This window comes from Zeugodacus cucurbitae, chromosome 2, assembly GCF_028554725.1.
Source record: "Zeugodacus cucurbitae isolate PBARC_wt_2022May chromosome 2, idZeuCucr1.2, whole genome shotgun sequence".
NCBI classification, from domain to species: Eukaryota; Metazoa; Arthropoda; class Insecta; order Diptera; family Tephritidae; genus Zeugodacus; species Zeugodacus cucurbitae.
This window is the reverse complement of record NC_071667.1, coordinates 58,071,448-58,092,661: the sequence shown is the minus strand read 5'-3', so window position 1 is coordinate 58,092,661 and position 21,214 is coordinate 58,071,448. Positions and strand designations below refer to the sequence as shown.

The window sequence follows — 21,214 nt, the reverse complement described above, 5'->3', positions numbered from 1 at the left end:
CTTCTCTCAACTTTGCTTTTACTTTTCACTTTCTTCTGATGCGAATATTGAGTGAATAAAAACAAAAAATCGAAGAGTGAAGAGACATTTTTAACAGAGCTTTTTCTGAGCTTTAAGAAAGCGTTTCCATAGTACTATGCTATCCCAGCTGATTTTCAACACAGTTTTTTATTGAGTTATTATAAGTAACTTGTTTCCAAAAAGTACTGTTTTATACTCGATAGATATTTGAGTAGTGAACTCCATTTCAAACAATAAAGGTCTCTCTTTAAAGTCTTTTGAACTTTTTATTATGCTATATATATCCAGTAAAGCTATGATTCACAATTATATAAAGAATATAAAATATAACAATGACAATGAGATTCTAGAATCTAGATTATAGTTCAGCTGTACTGACTAATAAATACTCGTATAGGTGGCGAGTTGAAAACAAGCCTAACCTTATTTGCATTTGATCGATATTATATAAAATGTTTTCTAATGTTTTTTTAATGATGACAGATATTTTAACCGTTACCTGTAGACAGGTTCTATTTGTAAACAACAAATTTATTTTAATTTGCAATACAAATTGATTAAATTTAGTTATATTTCAGCAGAATTTAGTAGCAGGTTTGCCTTGAAAATTTTTACCTATTGGGAATGGAGTATTTTTTATAGAATTTTGTAAATATTTGAAAGATATAACTCGTTAGAAGTTTTAAATGTGTAACAATTAGTATATAAATACATTTGTTTATGTAGGTTACCAGTTAATTTAATGCGATTTTCGCAAACGTTTCGAATATATGTCACAGATTTTTAATTGAATTTTCCCGTAAATTGTAGAAATGATATTTGATCGGAAATGGTATTTGAGCGCTTCTATATGGTGGCTATGTTGTTTCTATAATATAAATGAATTTTTAAGATATAGCGAATTCTCAAGATCTCATTATGAAAGTCTAAGAGGTACATTTCTTAAATTTTAAAACAACTGCTAAGAGCGAATATTCATAATAGCCTCCAATGCCTAAGTTCTTAACAGAATCATAATCCGGAATCCTCGCATACCTTGACATTTTTTTTGGCTAGTCAGCTACTAGTAGTAATAAAACGCCTTAATAGATTTATGATGGGTTGAAGGAGGTATGTGTTTCGTATACCAAGTTTGATACACATCTCAAAGATCTTCAACAAAACCTAACTTTTGACTTTTTAAAAGCTGGTGTTATCTCGTTGAAAACAAGAGGAGGGTAGTCATGCAGTACATATTATATTTTGGTGTGAATGCTTAGTTCAAATAATATTTTTATCTATCTATTCAAACATTTGACTTGAAAGCACATAAGATTCACTTCCGATTATTTTCATGAATTCAATATCTCCTATATTTATATCACAAATAAAAAAACAAAGAAAAAAGTGCTCACAAAGCATTCACCTCATTAATCATATCTCTGTTGTCATTTATGAAAGCTACTGTCAAATTTGCATTAAATATTCACCACTAAAAATAGTGAGTCAAGAATCTGTAGCATTCTTATGCTTTGCTTTAAGCATTATAATTAAATACATAAAATATGTTTTTTGTCTAGATTTATGTTTACTTTATTGTGCGTTGTATTTCAACAACTTCCGTAGGAAACAACTAAAACAGACGCAATAGCTGGAACTCCACCCAAAGCAAATAAAAGTTAATTGAAAATTCGGTTGCGATTTTGAAAGTCAGCGGTGTGTATGTAGCTATAAAATTAAATAATTCTTGATACTTTTTAATAAGAGAACAACAACAATAAAATCAAATTTTAATTGAATTATTAACTAACATTATTTACTATTATCTTGCTGTACTTAAGTTTGAATTTAATAACATAATTATGTATGAGTATAAGATAGTAGTTTTCTATAGTTCAATAGTTGCAATTTATTTACATAACTACATGTGTAATTGTCATCTGCGAACACATGTTATTACTATCGATCTTGAGAATTGCTAATCACGTCGCTAGTCGCGCTTTATGCAAATTTCAAATTATTTGTAACTACCTTATTTAAATATGATTGTAAGCAAGATGAAGATACTTGTAAGTATATAATTCGAGAAGAGTTTCAGCGAAGCTGATGCCGACAAAGCGCACGATTGCGATTTTCATAATTTTATTCAATTACCAACAACACCGATGATTGATTTCCAATCATAAAGAATCAGACAATGAAACATAAATCATTGGAAAAACATAGACGAATATAATAACTTAATAAGCAATTTTAAGATATACTCGTAGATACCTTTTACCAGAGTTAATAACGGTTTATAGTTGTATGAATATAATAAAATACTTAAGTATAGTGGAAGCATTAATATGGCGTTAAGTAGTCATAAAAATAATAGAAAAGTATTGAACTTGTACCTTAAGAAACGGTGTCTTATATTAACAACTTATCTGTGGTAAAAATCTATTTAACAGTAGATTTACGCCTTCAAAGAGAAAAGCGGAGCATAGTTTTGTATACGACAGTGGTCCATTTGGCGCAAGCTTGCATCGGAAGTGCTGGAATTTGTTGGAAGTGCTATTATTGTTGCTTCGATTCGCTACTCTCTAAAGCTTGGCGTATCGAATACAGCTTCTTATAGTTTAGATTGGAATATAGAATGCCATAAACTATATTTCTCTCACAAATATACGCATAGATATGTCTATAATCTAATTCTTAAGAAGTAAGGAAGGGTTAAGTTCGGGTGTGACCGAACATTTTATATCCTCGCAATTTATTTATTTAATTTTATTAATATAACACACAATTTTACCCACATATTCGTCATATATATGGTTACAGTCCATTGAAAGTTGGAGACCCTATTAGGTATATGACAGACATATTATTAAAAGATATATTAAAATAAAGAAATTCCCTCCGAATTTCTTCAAAATATTTATTATCTATATCTATTTTTTCGGTAAAAAAAATTAGAGGCACTTAGGTCCTCATTTTCGATATATGGGGCCTTGAACACATATAGACCGATTTCGACGATTTTTAGAGGGGCGATGCCACACTATAAATTCAGTATTTTTGCAAAGTTCTGTTTCGATATCTTCACTATATTGTAAAGTAAATGATTCAGATCGTCTTCCAAGTTCTGGTATATAGAAGTAGGCGTGGTTGTGAACCGATTTGGACTATTTTCACAACATATTATTGGGATGCAAGGAAAATATTACAAACCGAATTTCATTGAAATTGGTCTAGTACTTTCGGAGATACAGTTTTTGACCCATAAGTAGGCGGAACCACCCCCATTTAAAATTTTATATACCATTTTGAGTGCAGCTCTGCTGTGCCGACTTAATAATAAAATTTACTTACAAACAACCGTTATGTGGACAAATCTATTATACTCTCTTAGCAACTTTTGTTCCTTCTTCTTCTTTTATGGAAGAATTCTATTATATCGAAAAAAGAAGGTAGTCAAAAGATGCCATTTTTTGTCTATTGACTACTTTCTTGTAGTAATTCAATAACAATTTTATTGCTTTACCGCTCATAGAGCTGAGATTACAATAAACTGGCAATCAAAACATGGAAATTTAGTAGTATAATTATCCAACAAGTCTGTTAATATAGCAATAAACAGATGTATCAATTGTATTCATTAGTAAAAAAATTAATTTTATTACAACCTAAAAACATGTAATTAAATACAAAAAAAAACACCTTTATATTTTATTATTACCTATAAAGTCGTGTGTCCAACCACTACGCATCGATTGAAGATTAATTGCTGACCATTGAGCTGTGTTTACTATGAATTCGGGGGTAGCCCGATTCGCTCGTGCGTCATACAACCTGTTGGCAGCCAAGATACCCCCAGAATGATAAATGGCCAAATGAGCAGCTAGTTTTTGCTATTCAACCAACCCATTAGCGCGTAATTCTCGAATATAGCTGGTAGATATCTCACCTTCATATACATATGTTAAGCTATACAGCTATCAAAACGCAGATATTTTCATATCAAAAATATTATTAACTGTTGCTTTCAAGACACGTGTCTGCATGAATTTAAATTTTTTTCGTAAGACGTCTAATGCTTGTTTGTTTCTAGCGTAGAATTTGATGTTTTTGTTGTTCATTTTGGGAAAATAAAAGAAGCGTGTCAACAAGTGACATTTTTGATAAGTGGCTACTCGCTCTTTGGTTTTGTGGTGAATACAGTTCGAAATTGTTTATTCATGATGAACATTTAAATCTCAATAGAACTTTCTTATCTGTCTCTGATTCAATTTTCAAGAACTAGTAATACATATGTATGTACTAGTAATATATATTTAGATTTACATATGTATATTCGATTCAGAAAAACAGAAAATTATTGCGTTAAATCTTTTTTGTCCTTTGTAAATTTTTATTGTGATATTTTCTAGAAGAAAACTTAAAAAAAAAAAAAATAAAAAAATGTTATAGAGTATTTTAAACATTTCGATATTTTTATAATATAATTTAAATTTAAAAAAATTTAATTAAAAAAAATAAACACAGAACAAATTTTTAGTACAATTTTGAAATTTTTTTAAAGAAAAATTTAATTAATACAATTTTTTTTGTTATTTTTTATTCATAAAAATTTGTTTACTAACAATAATTATTTTTTTATAATTTTTTTATAAAACCAAACAATTTCTTTACAAAATTATAATACTAATATAATGCAACTCTTCCAATTTATGGTCCATGAAACTTATTTTAATTTAAATGTGGGTTATATAACAATTTCCATATATCTTTGTTGTTCAACTGAAATTTCGAAATTAACCTTGTCACCTTACTATGTAAGTAGCAATGTGTGACTCAACAAGTGTCAGATTAACCAATCATTGCCAAATTATGAGCGCATATTTTCAATGTTAAATGGCAGTTACTTGCAATCAACAAGTGTCAAAAAAGTGTTCCTTATTTTCAAACGATTCACTGTAGGTATAAAATGAAAAATAAAAATTATAAATAAGTAAGCTGGCGAGTGAACTCAATTGGCTAAATTGGCATTGAAAATTGGCTAAAAATATATTTGTCAAAGGCTTAGTTGAAATATTTCAACTGTGATGCACCATTTTCCAGAAAAAACAACTATGGTAATGAAGTTCAAGAGGCTGTTGACATATCTTTTATCTGAATGTGTACATAAGTAAATAAATTTTTGTTATTTGTGTACCGTTTCATTGTTGACAAACAAACTCATTCAACTTTTTTTTATTAGACTCACCACGTCATAATGATGATATATGATAATCTGTGGTACTCACTTAGTTATTGAAGAATGGCGGTTTTTTTAATTTCTTTTGGGGTCGAATGGATCTGGAGAGACAAGGGTGTAAAATTAGACGCACAAAACGCATAAGCCTATACTGGAGTTTGAAGAAGGCTCTATTATGATGTGGGGATGCATGACGACCAATGGTGTTGGTCAGTTGGGGAAAATTGGAGAACGAATACAACATTAATACCCTAGATTGACCTCCACAATTTCCGTACCTGAACTCGATCAACCACATGTGAATTATATTAAAATAATCGGACGCAGGCGAAATCGAGTGAATTATAGCCTAAGGTGCAGCAGGTGTTTCTATTTCGTCAGAATTTGAATGATTTGAAGAATCAAATCCATTAAAGACTTTAAAGGTGGTTATACGAAGTATATTAATTTTTAACCCTGTTTGTAACAAAATTGATAATACTGACATAATTATACTCTAACAACAAAAATCATAAAACTAAATGGGTCAAAACGCACTTATGGGTCAAAAGCCATATCTCAGGAACTACTCGACCGATTTCAATGAAATTCAGTATATAATATTTTCTTGACACCCTGATAACACGTGTATAAAATGGGTGAAATCGGCTTACAGCCACACCTACTTCCCATATAACTGATTCGTTCACATTATAATATATACATTAGGAACCAATGAAGATAGCGAAATAAAATTTTACCCAAAAACGGTATATGATCTGTGGCATCACTTGTGAAAAATTGTCGAAATCGGATTATAACTTTTCAATGCCCCGGATATCGAATATGAAGAACTCCTTGCCTTAGGATAATTTTTCACCGAAAATAGCGGTAAATCTCTCAGATATCTTAATTTAATTCAGAGGAAATCGTTTTCTTCTAATAGTGTGTCTCTGTATCAGAAATGGTTAAAATCTGATCATAATTCCCCTAGCTCTCACATACCTAAATATAAGGTTTTCAAAAATACTATGGTCTTAATAGCTTATAAATTTGTTAATACGTAAAATATCTTAGCCAAATTAAGTCAGCATATAATCTTAGATATAATGTATGTTTGTGGTGAAAATGAGTGAAATCGGTTCAAGAATTACCTCAGCCTATATACTATATATGATGATTTTCGTTTTTCTATTGGACTTTATGCCGAATAATGGGTCGAATTGTGTGTTATCTTAATAAAACTATAGCAATAAATTGCGAGATTATAAAATGTTCGTTTGCACCCGAACTTAGCCTTTCATTACTTATTTACATTTAGTTTCGTTATTGCTTCTATTTATTGTTGTTTGGTGAAATATTACTTGTATTTAATTCTTCATTATAATACCTTTATAATTAAAGAAAAAATTAAATCAATTCAATTTAAATTTCGTAAGTCACTGTCATTCAAAATACCTTCATTATATAAAATGTGAAATAAATGGAACCTGTTAAAATTATTATATCATGGTTAACCAAGGTATTTTAAATTCGTTTAATATTAAATTTGTAATACATATAAATTTCAAAATGTTTTTTTTCATGGTTTTCTCTAATTTAGGAATCTTGAAACTCATTTCAATATTTAATTTTCAACAAAACTCACTAATTCGCTTTGGAATCATCAGATATATGAATGAGTCAACTCAAAGTAATCGCCTCAAAAACAATTTCTCTTATGTAATCCATCAAATATATTTGAGAGCTTTCATCTGATCAGAAAGTATTAATATTTTATAGTATAATATACGTGTAAACTAAATATTTGTATTGTCTTAAAATTTAATTAGGGATTAGAAATTAAATTAATTAGAGATTGAAAAAAAAAAATTTCAAAACTTTGAAATTGTGACGTCATTTCTGGTGAAAATTTAGAGAAAAAGGTGTGTCCGCGTTGACACCATAACTGCTAGCAGGATCACCTGTAGTGAAAATAAAAAATACTTGTTTGGGTTTTTCAAAGAGGTTTTTACGCAAAAACAACATATTTCGAAGACCTTCAAGTTTACAGAAAAAAAATTATAAAATTTTTATTATACCAGATAATCTTTAGAGGAAATATTTCAAAACATTTAATTCGCACAATAAAAGTCCACCAAAAAAAATTATTTCACATGTTACAAAATCAATAAAAATGAACAAACGATTTCGCAAGAATTGAAGTGACAATAAAAGCTTATTGGAGGAACGCTTGTTTTTGTTTATCCATAGCGCTTTTGGCAAAACAATTCCTGTGAATTGCGAAAGTGAAAATTATGTCAACTTCACGCGAACTGTGGCGCATTTACGTGCAATTGGCTTTTAGCACCTTTAATTGGCACTGCAAACAAGCAAACAACACGCTCGTGTGACAATGCGATGAATCGGTGATTTTGCTACACGGGTGATTCAAGCTCATTCATGAAATCGCGGTGAAAACCCAGAGTAGATACGCAGCGGATTTTCATTTATGATACCGCACAGCGCACGATTTGGCAAAATTATGTTTTAATTTTGCTCAGGACACGCTTATGATATGCAAACCTACGCGCACTCTTCTCTGCTACATTTATCACGCATTCGAATGCTTTCATATACAGCACACACACAGGCACACACACCACTTACAGTTTGCGTTGTAAAGCTAGCTAAATTATTACAAGTGAATTAGCATAAACTTAGCGGCAGAATTTTCGAACAAAACGGGTGAGGCTTGCGCGTGTGCGGAACTTTTTGCCCCCTTCCACTACAATGATTGTTGTTGTTGTTGTGGATGCTCGACTAACTGTCAGTTCGCCGGCTAATTTCGACACTAAGTCTCAGCAGGCGCACACTCACTCACATTTCGCCTAAGTCTAAGTAATTGTGCTAATCGCGTGTACAGTCGTGGCAAAAAATCGCTGCCGAAATGGCTAATACGCGCACAAAGCCGGTTTCAGGTGAAAGATGAAACGAAAGACTTAAGCGACGAACCTGAGTCGTTGACTGGTTGGACGGCAGCTGCGCAGTATACTGTGTAGCAGTTGTCCATAACTCTTAGTTGTTGGTGTTATTATTTTTTTTTTTTATTTATTTGGTTTTGTTGTTGTTACTGAGTGCTCTTTTATGTGCTTGTTTACAGCTAAACGACGAATGTCTGTCTGTCGCTGATTTACATAATAAACACATATTTAACGCAACAAAAGCGCAAAAGCGCTTTGTATGACTTCTGCTTTTGCCCAAGTGCTGCTCACAAATTTGATTGCCTTTCTTTTGCTTGATTTAGTGTTAAATCAGTGCATAATTAATTGCAATGAAATTTATTAATTTCTTTGTTTTGTCTTACGTAGCTCACATTTAAGTTATATATTACCACGAGTTGCCATTGTTCGCTAATGACAGCCATATTTAGGAGTTTAATATTAGAATTATTCGCGTATGGAATAAAAGTATCAGTACCTCTTTGTGTATTTTGGTGTTGAAAAATGCTTGCTTTTCTGTGTTGATTATTTTTAGAAATAAAATTTTAAACATACAGATTTGTTTATAAAATGAAACAATGGTGTTTTTAAAAATATCAAAATTCATTTTTAACGCAAGAAAAAGCTCATTGTTTTTCGATTTGTTTTGTAATATTAAAACAAAAATATATATAAAATCTATATTTTACACTGTACAGGAACTTCGACCGTCAACGAACTGATTGGACCTTATCAGTGTGGCTTTAGACCTGGAAAATCGACAACTGACCAGATATTCACCATGCGCCAAATCTTGGAAAAGACCCGTGAAAAGAAGATCGACACACACCACCTTTTTGTCGATTTTAAAGCTGTTTTCGACAGCACGAAAAGGAGTTGCCTTTACGCCGCAATGTCTGAATTTGGTATCCCTGCAAAACTAATACGGCTATGTAAGCTGACGTTGAGCAACACCAAAAGCTCCGTCATGATTGGGAAGGACCTCTCCGAGCCGTTCGATACCAAACGAGGTTTCAGACAAGGTGACTCACTATCGTGCGACTTCTTTAACCTGATGCTGGAAAAAATTATAAGAGCTGCAGAGCTAAACCGAGAAGGTACAATCTTCTACAAGAGTGTACAGCTGCTGGCATACGCCGATGATATCGATATCATCGGAAGCAACAACCGCGCCGTTTGTTCTGCTTTTTCCCGCATGGATAAGGAGGCGAAGCGAATGGGTCTGGAGGAGAATGAGGACAAGGCAAAATATCTCCTGTCATCAAACAAACAGTCGGTGCATTCGCGTCTTGGCTCCCACGTCACTGTTGACAGTCATAACTTCGAGGTCGTAGATAATTTCGTATACCTGGGAACCAGCATCAACAACACGAACAATGTCAGCCTCGAAATCCAGCGCAGAATAACTCTTGCCAACAGGTGCTACTTTGGACTGAGTAGGCAATTGAACAGTAAAGTCCTCTCTCGACGAACCAAAATCAAGCTCTACAAGTCGCTTATCATTCCCGCCCTGCTTTACGGTGCAGAAGCTTGGACGATGTCAACATCAGATGAGACGACACTAGGAGTTTTCGAGAGGAAAATTTTGCGAAGATTTATGGTCCTCAGAACATTGACAACGGCGAATACCGCAGACGATGGAACGATGAGCTGTACGAGTTATACGACGACATTGACATAGTTCAGCGAATGAAAAGACAGCGGCTACGCTGGCTAGGTCATGTTGTCCGAATGGACGAAAACACTCCAGCCCTGAAAGTGTTCGATGCAGTACCCGCCGGAGGAAGCCGAGGAAGGGGAAGGCCTCCACTCCACTCAGGTGGAGAGCGACCTGGTTACACTTGGGATCTCCAACTGGCGCCGAACTGCGAAGGAGAGAGAGAGGTGGCGCACTATCGTCGATTCGGCTATAACCGGCTAAACGGTTGCAACGCCAATCACATACAGGAACTTCGACTTTTTTCGAAAGCAAATAATTCGATTTTGGATTCTAACTTTGAAAAACGCAAAATTTGCTTTTTTATTTATAACTCAGTCTCTCGAAAAGATTTGGTTTGCTCCAAAACTCTGCCGAATTTTTTACAATGTTATTGAAATAAATTTTAAATACATTTTTTCTTGTATTATATAAAGTACTGGAAGTTTGCTATGTTCTATAATAGAAAATATGTTGGGGGGAATGAGCTAATATTAAAGCGCATTAAAATCATTAGTGACCTTACAATGATAACATCGCTTTTGATTTATTGTTGAGATACTTTCTTCCAAAAATATTGTTGATAGATTTCAAACAATTAAAATACAGTAGGAGTTTGCAATAAATTATAAGAAACAGAAATAGAGAACTGCAGAAATGAGATAAGCATTCAACGGGCAAAAGTTGAAAGATGATACTTCACCCAATACTTCAACATATTTCTTAAATGTCCAGAAGAAATTCAGTCATCATAAAGGGTTACGCCTCCCTGAAATTTTCAATAAATATATCTTTTTTTATGTTTGCTTAATTTCAAAATCTAACGAGAATTTTGAGATGTCTCTGAAAACAATGTCTCAATAATTACGAAAGTTATTATGAAGTCAGCGTGGTGGGAGAACGCTGATAGTACATTTTTTCTTCTTTTGCGTTTTTCTCAAAACCATATTTTTCGAGATGGTGTACACGATAACTCAAAAACTATTCAACTGATTGACTTGCCAACTAAAATACATACATCTTCCTAAATAGATTTTTCACAATTTGAAAAGTGTTTATCCAATTTTTATACGGTATTTTTAACCCAAAATATAAAATAAATTTTTGAAGTGCTTCCAATTGCGCAAAAATTTGTTTTTTAACCCTCTCATGCATGAATTAAAAAGGGCGGAGTTAACAATTTTTTTAACATATATATGTATTAGTCTTAACTCAAATATGAAGTGATAAAAATTTCAATGTCATTTGTATCCTGGTTCATTAGTTACAGGGATATTATAAATAAACTAAAAACTTTTCTCATGACTATTTTTTTAAATAACTCGCTTATCTATATTTATTTATATAGTTCACTTTGTTTGAATATAAAACAATTATTTTTATGTTTTTAACACCTTTTGTATAACCGCTTTTGTGTAACTTTTTCGCGAAACGATTTTTTCCAATTTCACTCTGCGGAGAACGCCTACTGAATGAAAACGTGCACAGCTCATATCAGAAAATGTAACAGTAAGCCTATGTTGCCAATAGGCAACATTAGGCATGAAAGAGTTAAAAAGGGCCACGGCGCTCTGTTTAAAACTTATCAGTTTTTAAGAAAAATATTTGTCTTATGTTATGTGCTTCAGACAAAAATTGAAGGCCAATCCATCGAGAAGTGCTCCGGAAAAAGTGATTCACGCCAATGATTATATCTCTGCCATTTTAATTAAAAAATATTTTTTTTTAATATTTATAAAGCTTAAGATATGTATTAAATTTGCAATAATTGTAATTTGAGCGTAAATGAGGGGTTATTGATAGACTGATAGTAAAATAAGGTCTCAGTTATTGGTCGGTTACTTGTATATACCGAAATAGTATGGGTAGTGTTGATGCTAAGCTATAAAATATGTGTGGAGAGTTGCCACCTTTTTAAAAAAAAAATATTATTTGCATTTTACACAGATATTTCTTAATTAAATAACAATAATTTGACTTTCTCCCCTCAGTGCAGAAGCGCAGCTAACGTACAGTTAAGTTTTTCAAACGCAAGAAGCACAATATTGAAAACAAGCCAAACAAGTTCTATTAGCAATGAATGGCAGCATTATTTGCATATTATAAAAAGTTTTAAAATAAAAAAAAATTAAAAAATTATAGAAATTATATATATAAAAAAATAGAAAAAAAAATTTACTTAAACTTCAGAGTGCCAGCAGGTGTTTGCACTCACTTCTTCTCGCCCATCTTAACACACTGACATATACATAGATATGTATATCTTCATGTATAAATATTAAATAAGAAAAGAGGAGAAAATAAACAAAAGAAACTTCAACTAAGTAAATTGATAGCAATGACAACTTGGTTGCTCAAACATGTCAAAGCGAAATTAATACCACACAACAACAGCAACTAAATATAAATATATATAATAATATTAGATGCATGTAAGCCGGAGATAAAACCTGTTAAATAGAGTAGAAATAGTTATAAATAAACAAATATGAATATATGGTAACACAGCTGGCGGTGGTGACTTGCTGTCTGTTGCTTTTTTGCTTAGTCAATTTGTCGGCTTATTGTCGCTTGTGTTTCTTCTACTACGTACAAAATATATGCATGGAAATTAATGAGTTCTTTTTTATCTTTAAATATATAAATAGTTATAACTAGCTGCTTACTTGCAAGTTAGTTTTAGTTATCTACTAGACTTTTTTTTGTAGTTGTTGTGTAATACAAGCTCGTGTATAGTTTTGCCGATCTGAAGTTCATTGACAACAAAACATTGCATTTTTTTTCTAGTTTCAGAAAACATCGTACGCATTAGTTAATTAGGTATGTATACATTCAATTTCCACACGTAAACACCTACCCACACACATATGCCTGACGAAATCAATCAAAGCTGTCGTACGCCGCTGACTTAAGAGTGCCAAGTTGAAGGTCTTTGTCGTGTTGTAGGCTCATTGTCATTTCATTCAAACCATATTGTATATATCGTAGTGTGCGTATGTTGTAGTAAAAGAGTGGCATATCGAGGCGAGGTCTAAAAAATGAGAAATAATTCTCATCTCGAGAAAATTCTCTCTTGAGATTTACACTTATTTTTTCAAAATTTTCGGAAAATATTAAATTTGTCTCACTAGCCTTCAATCGCATTAAATATAATTTTTTATCGTTGGTTTCGATTCTATTGTTTTCTAAAAAATCCATAATTTTAGACCATAACAGATTGCATTTTATGGGACCCGATTCATACAGTTTGCTACTAATTGTCCAAACTTTAGACCAACTCGTCTACTGAAAAGTTGTAATAAATATATAATGAAGCTTATTTATCCAAAAAAGATTTTTAACCTGTAGTTGGTAGGTTTATACGGTATATTCGATCAAATAATGACATTTTTGTCGAAATGACTTTCGATGTTTGTTTATATCAAAAGTACACACTAGATGGCGCTGTTAAGCAGTTTTTATACTCTCGCAACAAAGTTGCTAAGAGAGTATTATAGTTTTGTTCACATAACGGTTGTGTGTAACACCCAAAACTAAACGAGTTAGATATAGGGTTATATATACCAAAGTGATCAGGGTGAAGAGTGGAGTTCATATCCGAATGTCTGTCTGTCCGTCCGTCCGTCCGTCTGTGCAAGCTGTAACTTGGGTAAAAATTAAGATATCTTGATGAAACTTGGCACACTTATTTCTTGGCACCATAGGAATGCTGCTTTCGAAGATTGGCTAAATCGGATCACTGCCACCTAAGATTTTTGTACATATCTCGTAAACTACTTGAGCTATATCAACCAACTTTCTAGAATCGTTTCTTTTAGCCACTTCTTAATACAGTCCAAAAATGAAAGAAATCGAATAATAACCACACCCACCTCCCATACAAAGGTTAGGTTGAAGATTACTAAAAGTGGATTAACTCACTAACGAAAAACGTCAAAAACACTAAATTTCACATTAGAAATGACAGATGGAAGTTGCACTCAGATTTTTTTAACAAAATGGAAAATGGGCGTGGCGTCGCTCAGTTATGGGTCAAGAACCACATCTCAGGAACTACTCGACCGATTTCAATGAAACTTGGTTTGTAATAGTTTCCTTACATCCCAATGATATGTTGTGAAAATATGCCAAAACGCTTCACAACCACGCTTACTTTCTACATACATATACACCAGAACTTTGAAGACGATCTGAATCGTTTACTTTACAATATATAAAGTAAGCACTAGTGTAGGTATCGGTGCAGAACTTTGCATAAATACTGCACTTATAGTGTGTCAGCTCCATTCTAAAAATTGCCGAAATCGTTCCATAGGCTTTCAAGGCCCCTTTTTATCGAACATGAGGACCTCGGTGCTTCTAACCTAATATGAGGATTTCCAACTCTCAGTGGACTTTATACAATATATATTGCGAATATGTGGGTCAAATTGTGTATTATATAATATAAATAAAGTTAAATAAATAAATTGCGAGAGTATAAAATGTTCGGTTACACCCGAACTTAGCCCGTACTCTCCAGATATGGCCCCGTGTGACTTTTTCCTGTTTCCAAAACTCAAATTACCACTTCGTGGAACCCCGTTTTGAGAGCATTGAAGACATCAAAACTAATTCGCAACGAGACCTGAAGGCCACCCCGGAACATAGCTTTAAAAAGTGTTTCGAAGATTGGATTGTTCGTTGGAAGAATGTGTTGCCTCAGTAAGGGTCTATTTTGAAGGGGATATAATAAATTTAAATGATTGATAAGTTGTTTGTGTTATATTTAAAATTTCCGGGTACTTATTTTACATAATATATTTTATATGAAGATAAGAATTCATTAAGTAAAGAATAATATTTTTTATTGCAAATTTGGCTTTATATCAAAAAATAATAGTTCTTGTGAGAAATTACTTTATTATTAATTTTTCATTTCCATTTTAGCTCTTTATTTTCATTTAAATCTCAACTTAATTTACATTATCTTTTTTTACAATTATTAAATATCCGTCTGACTCCATTTAGGGTAAATGGTATAAATACAAATTTGTCAATTGACTTTCAAAATCGTTATGATTTTATTTTTTACTTTTATACGAAAAATCGTGAGCTGTTTAGCCAAATAATTTCAATGCAATCCACTTCATTTTATTGCGGTATTTATGAATATTTAAATTGATCGATTTGCACCTAAAAAAAACGTGTCTGGAGTAGTCGCCGTCGCCGTCGCCTTACTTGGTGTATTATAATACACTTTATTTATGTTTGTCTGCCTGTGATCGGCTTACTAATGTGTGAAGTGGTTTTAGGTGACAGTGAAGAAATTTTAAGCAACATTAAGTTTGTAATTAAATTTAATGCTAAAATATTGAATTTGGAAAAGAAATGGATAGTATAGGAACAACTATGATTAAGTTAAGCTAGAAAAAGGCGTTTTTTTTATTCTTACTTGCATCTGGACATTGATTAATTTTTGAAAAAAAAAATTGTGCTAAGGTGCTAAGAAACATTTCCTGGTTTTTACTACTATGGAATATGTTCAGAACTTCTAGTAATTATTCTAAAAATAAATACTTACCAAAATAGCATTTCCGTGACAAGCGAATTTACTGAAACACAAAAATTCAATTTGTGTTTGATTATTTTAAGTCTTTATTGTGGAAGATTATCTAGTTGTGTAAACACATATACATACATACATATGCAGTTAATCAGCTCTAAAATTTAGTTAATTTAGTTTTTCACACCTGTATTTATCACATAAACTTTTAGGTACATGTACATTCATATATTTATATAATTTATATTTAAAATGGAGCTTTGTTTATTGCAATACTGCGAAATTGGTTATAATGCATATTTTTTTACAAATTTTCTGTTTTTATATTTCAATATTTGTCTAACAATCTGTTGAGGAAGTAGAGATAGGTACAATTAGCTGTTAACATTTTCTGTTTTGATTAGTTATTATTTATATGGAAAACTTGCTTTTTAATTGCTATAAATTTGCTTGCTTTCAGCATCAATAATTTATGAATATTAATAATGATATGTAATATGGATTATCCCGCTTCAAATTGATGTACGCAGTGCTATACACTTATACTCGCAGTGAAACCAACTAGTAAGAAACTACTTTACCACTGGTTCGAAGTATAGCAGCGTTTAGAAACTGATCTTTTGCTTTGCAGAAGCCTTATATACTCATTTTCTGAACCAAATGTGAAGACCTATATCAGTCAGTTGCTTTAAAATTCTAGCTCTAAACTAGTATTTTTCTGAATTATTGGTCTACAACTTTGCTTCCCCCGTTTTTTTTTTTTGAAAAATTTAAGTTTTTTTTTTTTGTATATAAACGGTTACAAATGTCGATGAGGCTCAGCCGCACTTTTCTTGGAGTTAAAAAAAAGGCAAAATTTGCCGCAAATGTTGAGAATTCGGCTCAAAAAGTCACATTTTCAGTTGAGAATAAGTTTGGGAAGCAAACAGATCTCTACAAATATTTTGTTGGGTTAATGTTGACATAAATGTCCAAGATCGATATAAAAAAATCGATATAATCGACCAGTGCTTGACCCTAGAGACAGCTATTGGAAAACGGCGGAAGCAAAGTTGTCGACCTAATATTTAGATGTTTCACTACAAGGTGAATATGTTTTTGGAATGTTTATCTCTGTGTATAATTTATATATTATATTTGTAGTTATCTAAATAAATTTAAGGAAGCTAGACTCTCACTTATTTTAAGTCTTTCTAATTCGCTTCATAATAAAATATTTTCACATCGAAATTCATATATATTAGTTTACTATATCATTTCCTTCACTATTCAATCACATTTTCTTACACAGCCATGCCGTTTCTACTTCTAATTAGATCTGTAGCCTCTTAGTTTGTATAAACTTTATTTTACTAGATATTCGTTATCTAGACTTTACTCTCTTAAGCATACAAGCGCTTTACATTTATCAGTGTTTATAAAAAATATTTTATTAAAACTGTCTCGCCATAGCATCCTTATTATTAACAATATAGTTTAAGCATTCTTTGTTTGATTGAGCAAATACATAAATTCATTTGTCTGTGTTGTCGCGAAATTCCCAAAATGGCACGTTTTTCACAAAGCCAGACAACTAGACAGTGGCACGACGCGTCACTCAGACGTGCATCAACTGGGCATGCATAGTGGTTCATCATTGTGAAATTATTCATCAATTTCAGCAAATTGTAAACATTTGTGGTATCAAGGTTATATATATTTATTCTTGATATAATGTTCACTATCTTTCGGAAGTGAATAACTAATCCTTAAAAATATATACTATGCAAATAGTTTTGGATGAAAATTATAAGTATTTATTTAAAACAATTTAATTTGAAATTTAAGATTTTGTGGAAGCCACGAAAATGTTTCAATGATTGTTCTTTTACTACATTTTTTTTTTAATTCTTGAATTGCATCTTAAGATTTGCTTTTGTCTATGATTACTGTTTTTTTTTTTTTAATTTTGTGTAATCCGGATGCACGAGTACTTTTATCATGAAGGCATAAAATGAAAGACATATATCATGCTAAAAGAAAAAGTAACCAAATTAATAAAACTTCATTTTAGACCATAATTCAAATTTTTTGTTAATTTAGTAACTTTTAAATAGGTAAATAATTTGAATAAAATATTTTCGATTCATTAATATTGAATTGGGCATTCGTACTTGTTTTCAAAGTTTTGCCAATTTGTCATAGAATTGGCCAACTTTCTTCTCAATGGCGTTTTAACTGACATACTGCTTTGTTCAGCTAAAAAATATTGCGGAAAGTATGTCCCATAAATCCTCTATTGAGGCAAATGGGAAATTTCTCTTTGGCGATAAGAGGGATCCACCGCCATGTTTGCGCTTACAGTAAGTATGGCGAGGTTGCCGTACATCCCCCCAATACTTATGATCCATCTAAATTTAATGTTTTCTAATCACAAAATATCAAATTTTGAAACTCTACTTCTTATAATTCGTATTTTTCGAAAAAGGATACATGCGTTTTTATGGCGATCTTATAAGCGCGGTTTACACACTTTGCATTCATATTTAAGACTTAAGCCTCCTTTCAAAATCTGTTGTACACGTTGTCTTGAGCCTTATAGACTAAATTCCGCTTTAATTTGGAGCAACTCAACATATCCTGAGTTGCCAACTAGCGAATATGCCATTTGGTATGTTCAGTTATCGAAGATTTTGGTCCAACATACTTATGTTTTATGTATTCCTCGGGGTTTCTAAAAAGTTTCGTATGGTTTTTCGATGCCACATTACTTCAGCAGTATTTACATAATTTTTTAAAACATCTTTGTTCATAACCTCAATCTTGATCTGTTCGTCAGACGAAATTCGGAAATTATTACCAAAAATGAAAATAAGTTGTTATTTTTATATACATGGAATTATTTTTCAATTATTGTTTTTATAACTTCAATAGTCGAGATGTTGACACCCCCACAGCCAAAAAACAAAAAAAATAATTTTGCACATATACCTATTTTCTATGCAGCGACCCGATCTGCATAATGGGCTAATACTAACTGTACTATGGGCAAGCTGTTGTGGTCGATTTTTTGTGCGGCAAATATAAATTAAGCATTAATAAACATCACTTCATACTCAGAATTAAGCTATTGTTTTTTTTTTTTGATTTTAAGAATTACAAATTAAAATTTGCACAAATATCAATTTTTTCCGAGATATGTATATTCACATTTCCGAGATTATAGAATAGTCATAATTCAAGTTCAAACTGTAGAACTACCTAAGAACAAATAAGATGTTTTTGAAGTATACATTCTGGCGAAATTAAATAGAAATATTAACACCTCTGCTAGAGTGACGTCATGTTAGCATTCTTTGAAGATTGAAACGTGTGGAGAACTATTTTTAATGCCGAATTCTTTAAACTAAATTCATTGGAAAACAATTTATTAAAATTGGAAAATATAAATTTACAATTTCATAAATAAATACAAATATTTTTCATAAAAAAAATTGTACTAACAATAACCCCATCCTGAACTACTGTGCACGTTGCTTTGTTGTGAATAAGTTGTCACTTGTTCTTACTCTACAGTGTTTGTTGCGTACAAAAGAAGTGCGTTCTCGCATTAAGCTTTTAAATTAAAATATGCAACAGCATTGGTGACTTAAGTTATTGCAACGTCGCTTAGGAACTTTGCTATTGATGACGTCTGTCGTGACGCAAAAGCAAAAACGTTTTAAGCGCTTTTTTGTGTATTTAAGAATTCTCCAAAGACTTTGCGCTGATAATCGAAATTCAGTGGAAGCACAACGGCACACTGTGTGCGGCATTTTAAGTACAAAATGGAGCTTGAGCCCCCTATACAAGTATACACTGCCTTACGCTTAGCTTAACGTACCAACTATACTTCACCAACTCACACTATAAAATTCTCAGGCAATGCCTTCAAATTTTCACAGTTTTTTTTTAATACTCTTTAATATTAAATATATATATTTTTAAATTTTAATGCATATTTCTTTATCGAACTTACATTGAGCTCAATTTTGTTTATTGCGTGCGTAATTGAATCTTTGGCTTCGACTTAAAGTCATGGCCGGTGCTTGGAAGTTTGCGAAAATACTTTGTCCTTAATATTAAACAATACTTATGGGTTTAACTGGGTTTTATTTATTTACCTCCATGCATAACTACTTTTTGTTTATATTTATATTTTGTTTACTGTATACTCATACTTTGCCTGCCGTTTTATTTACTCTGTCTTTACACTTGACTGAAGTCTCTTTTGTCTCTTTTGTGGTTGAATTAAATTCGTGATTGCGCACATAAGCTGTTTACTCTATCTTATTTTAATTTGTTATTCTCTCACTGTGCAAGTTATCAGCCATTTGTTTATGTATATTTCATGCTTGTCCAATCCCTAGGTGACAGTATTTACTCTGACAAGTTGCTGTACTCGGGGGCATAATTGCAAACACTCTACTCAAGCCGTCGCCCGCCTGCACGCCGCTCTACCAGCCTTTCCATAAACACACCTCGGTCGCTCTGCTCTCAGCTCTTCATTTGCATGCCACTCACGTTGCTGATATTTAGCCGCTGATTAGCCAAGTTTTCAGGTAAATAAACAGAAACTCCAGCACTTGTACCACCTTCTGTATGGCCACTGCAAGTAAAATGAAGTAGAAGAAGAAACAATATTTCAGAAGTGAAGAAAGTTTGAATTTGCGATCCAAAAGAGAAATAGAAAAAAATCCATTGCTTTTAATTCATTTTTAAATCTCTGCGCTGAGATTAAAATGTCTAAAATGACACCTGTGCGGTTTTGGCAATTTCTTTTAATTGCCACTTTTTGTGGCGTGTGTTGAGTAGCTTCCTGCACGCGCCTCCTCGCCTGCGGCTACAGTGTGGCCACTAATTTGCTATGGCACCAACTGCCGTTGCTTCTGAGTTGGAGTCTTAGCTTTCAGAAGTGTAGTTTTAAGTTGAGTGTGTTGCTAATCGTTCTTTGACTATTGGGAGTGTTTTTGACGCATTCCACACTAATGGATTCACACTTTCGGGAATAGTTTAAATGAGCTTGAGATTAATGGGTATACAACTACTTACAGTATTGTGAAAATATATCTGTTTTGTTTCTAGAATAATATTTTATTACTAACATGAGTGAATACAATTATATTACGAATATGACTCAAATCGAACAGTAAATATATTTTCTACTCATGAATTGCCACCTAGCGCCATCCAGCGGAAAAGTCTTTATGCGAAAGTAGTATCCCTAATATTGGTAATATAATATATAAATTAATAAATGGTAACCTCTATATTTAACGTCAAATGTATTACGACGCCACCTAATAATAATTTCTTCTTTGCTTCCGCCCTTTTTTTGTAAATTTAAGGCTTTATTGTATAAAAACGGTTTCAAAAATGTTATTCAAAATACTGGCCGTCGCTAGCTACTACTTTTGACCATCTTTCTGACAGCATGCGTTTCCGTGACAAAAGAACTCCCCATCTTTCGAGTCGATCCAAGTATCAATCCCATTTTTGACTTCTTCATAAGAACTGAAGTGCTCGTTAGCTAGACCGATCTAGATCGATCGGAACAAGTGGTAGTCAGATGGAGCAACGTCTGGAGAATACGACTGGTGGGATAAGATCTCCCATTTCAGCGTCTCCAAATATTTTTTTGACCACCTTTGCGACGTGAGGCTGAGCCATGCCTTGTCATGCTGGAGAATGCCTTCATCGTGTCTTTCCTCGTACTGTGGCCGTTTTTCTTTTAGTACTCGGCTCAAACGCATCAA

General features: G+C 32.4%; 1 protein-coding gene across 1 annotated transcript in view; it reads right to left on the bottom strand.

Moving 5' to 3' along the window:
- Positions 1-19,440: 19,440 nt before the first annotated feature.
- LOC105214562 (acetylcholinesterase) overlaps positions 19,441-21,214 on the bottom strand; it is a 187,490-nt gene continuing 185,716 nt past the window's right edge. Inside the window, exon 11 of the mRNA XM_054225983.1 lies at positions 19,441-20,067. Within this exon, the coding sequence (XP_054081958.1) occupies positions 19,994-20,067 (74 nt within the window). The 3' untranslated portion in view covers positions 19,441-19,993. The remainder of the gene's footprint in view (positions 20,068-21,214) is intronic.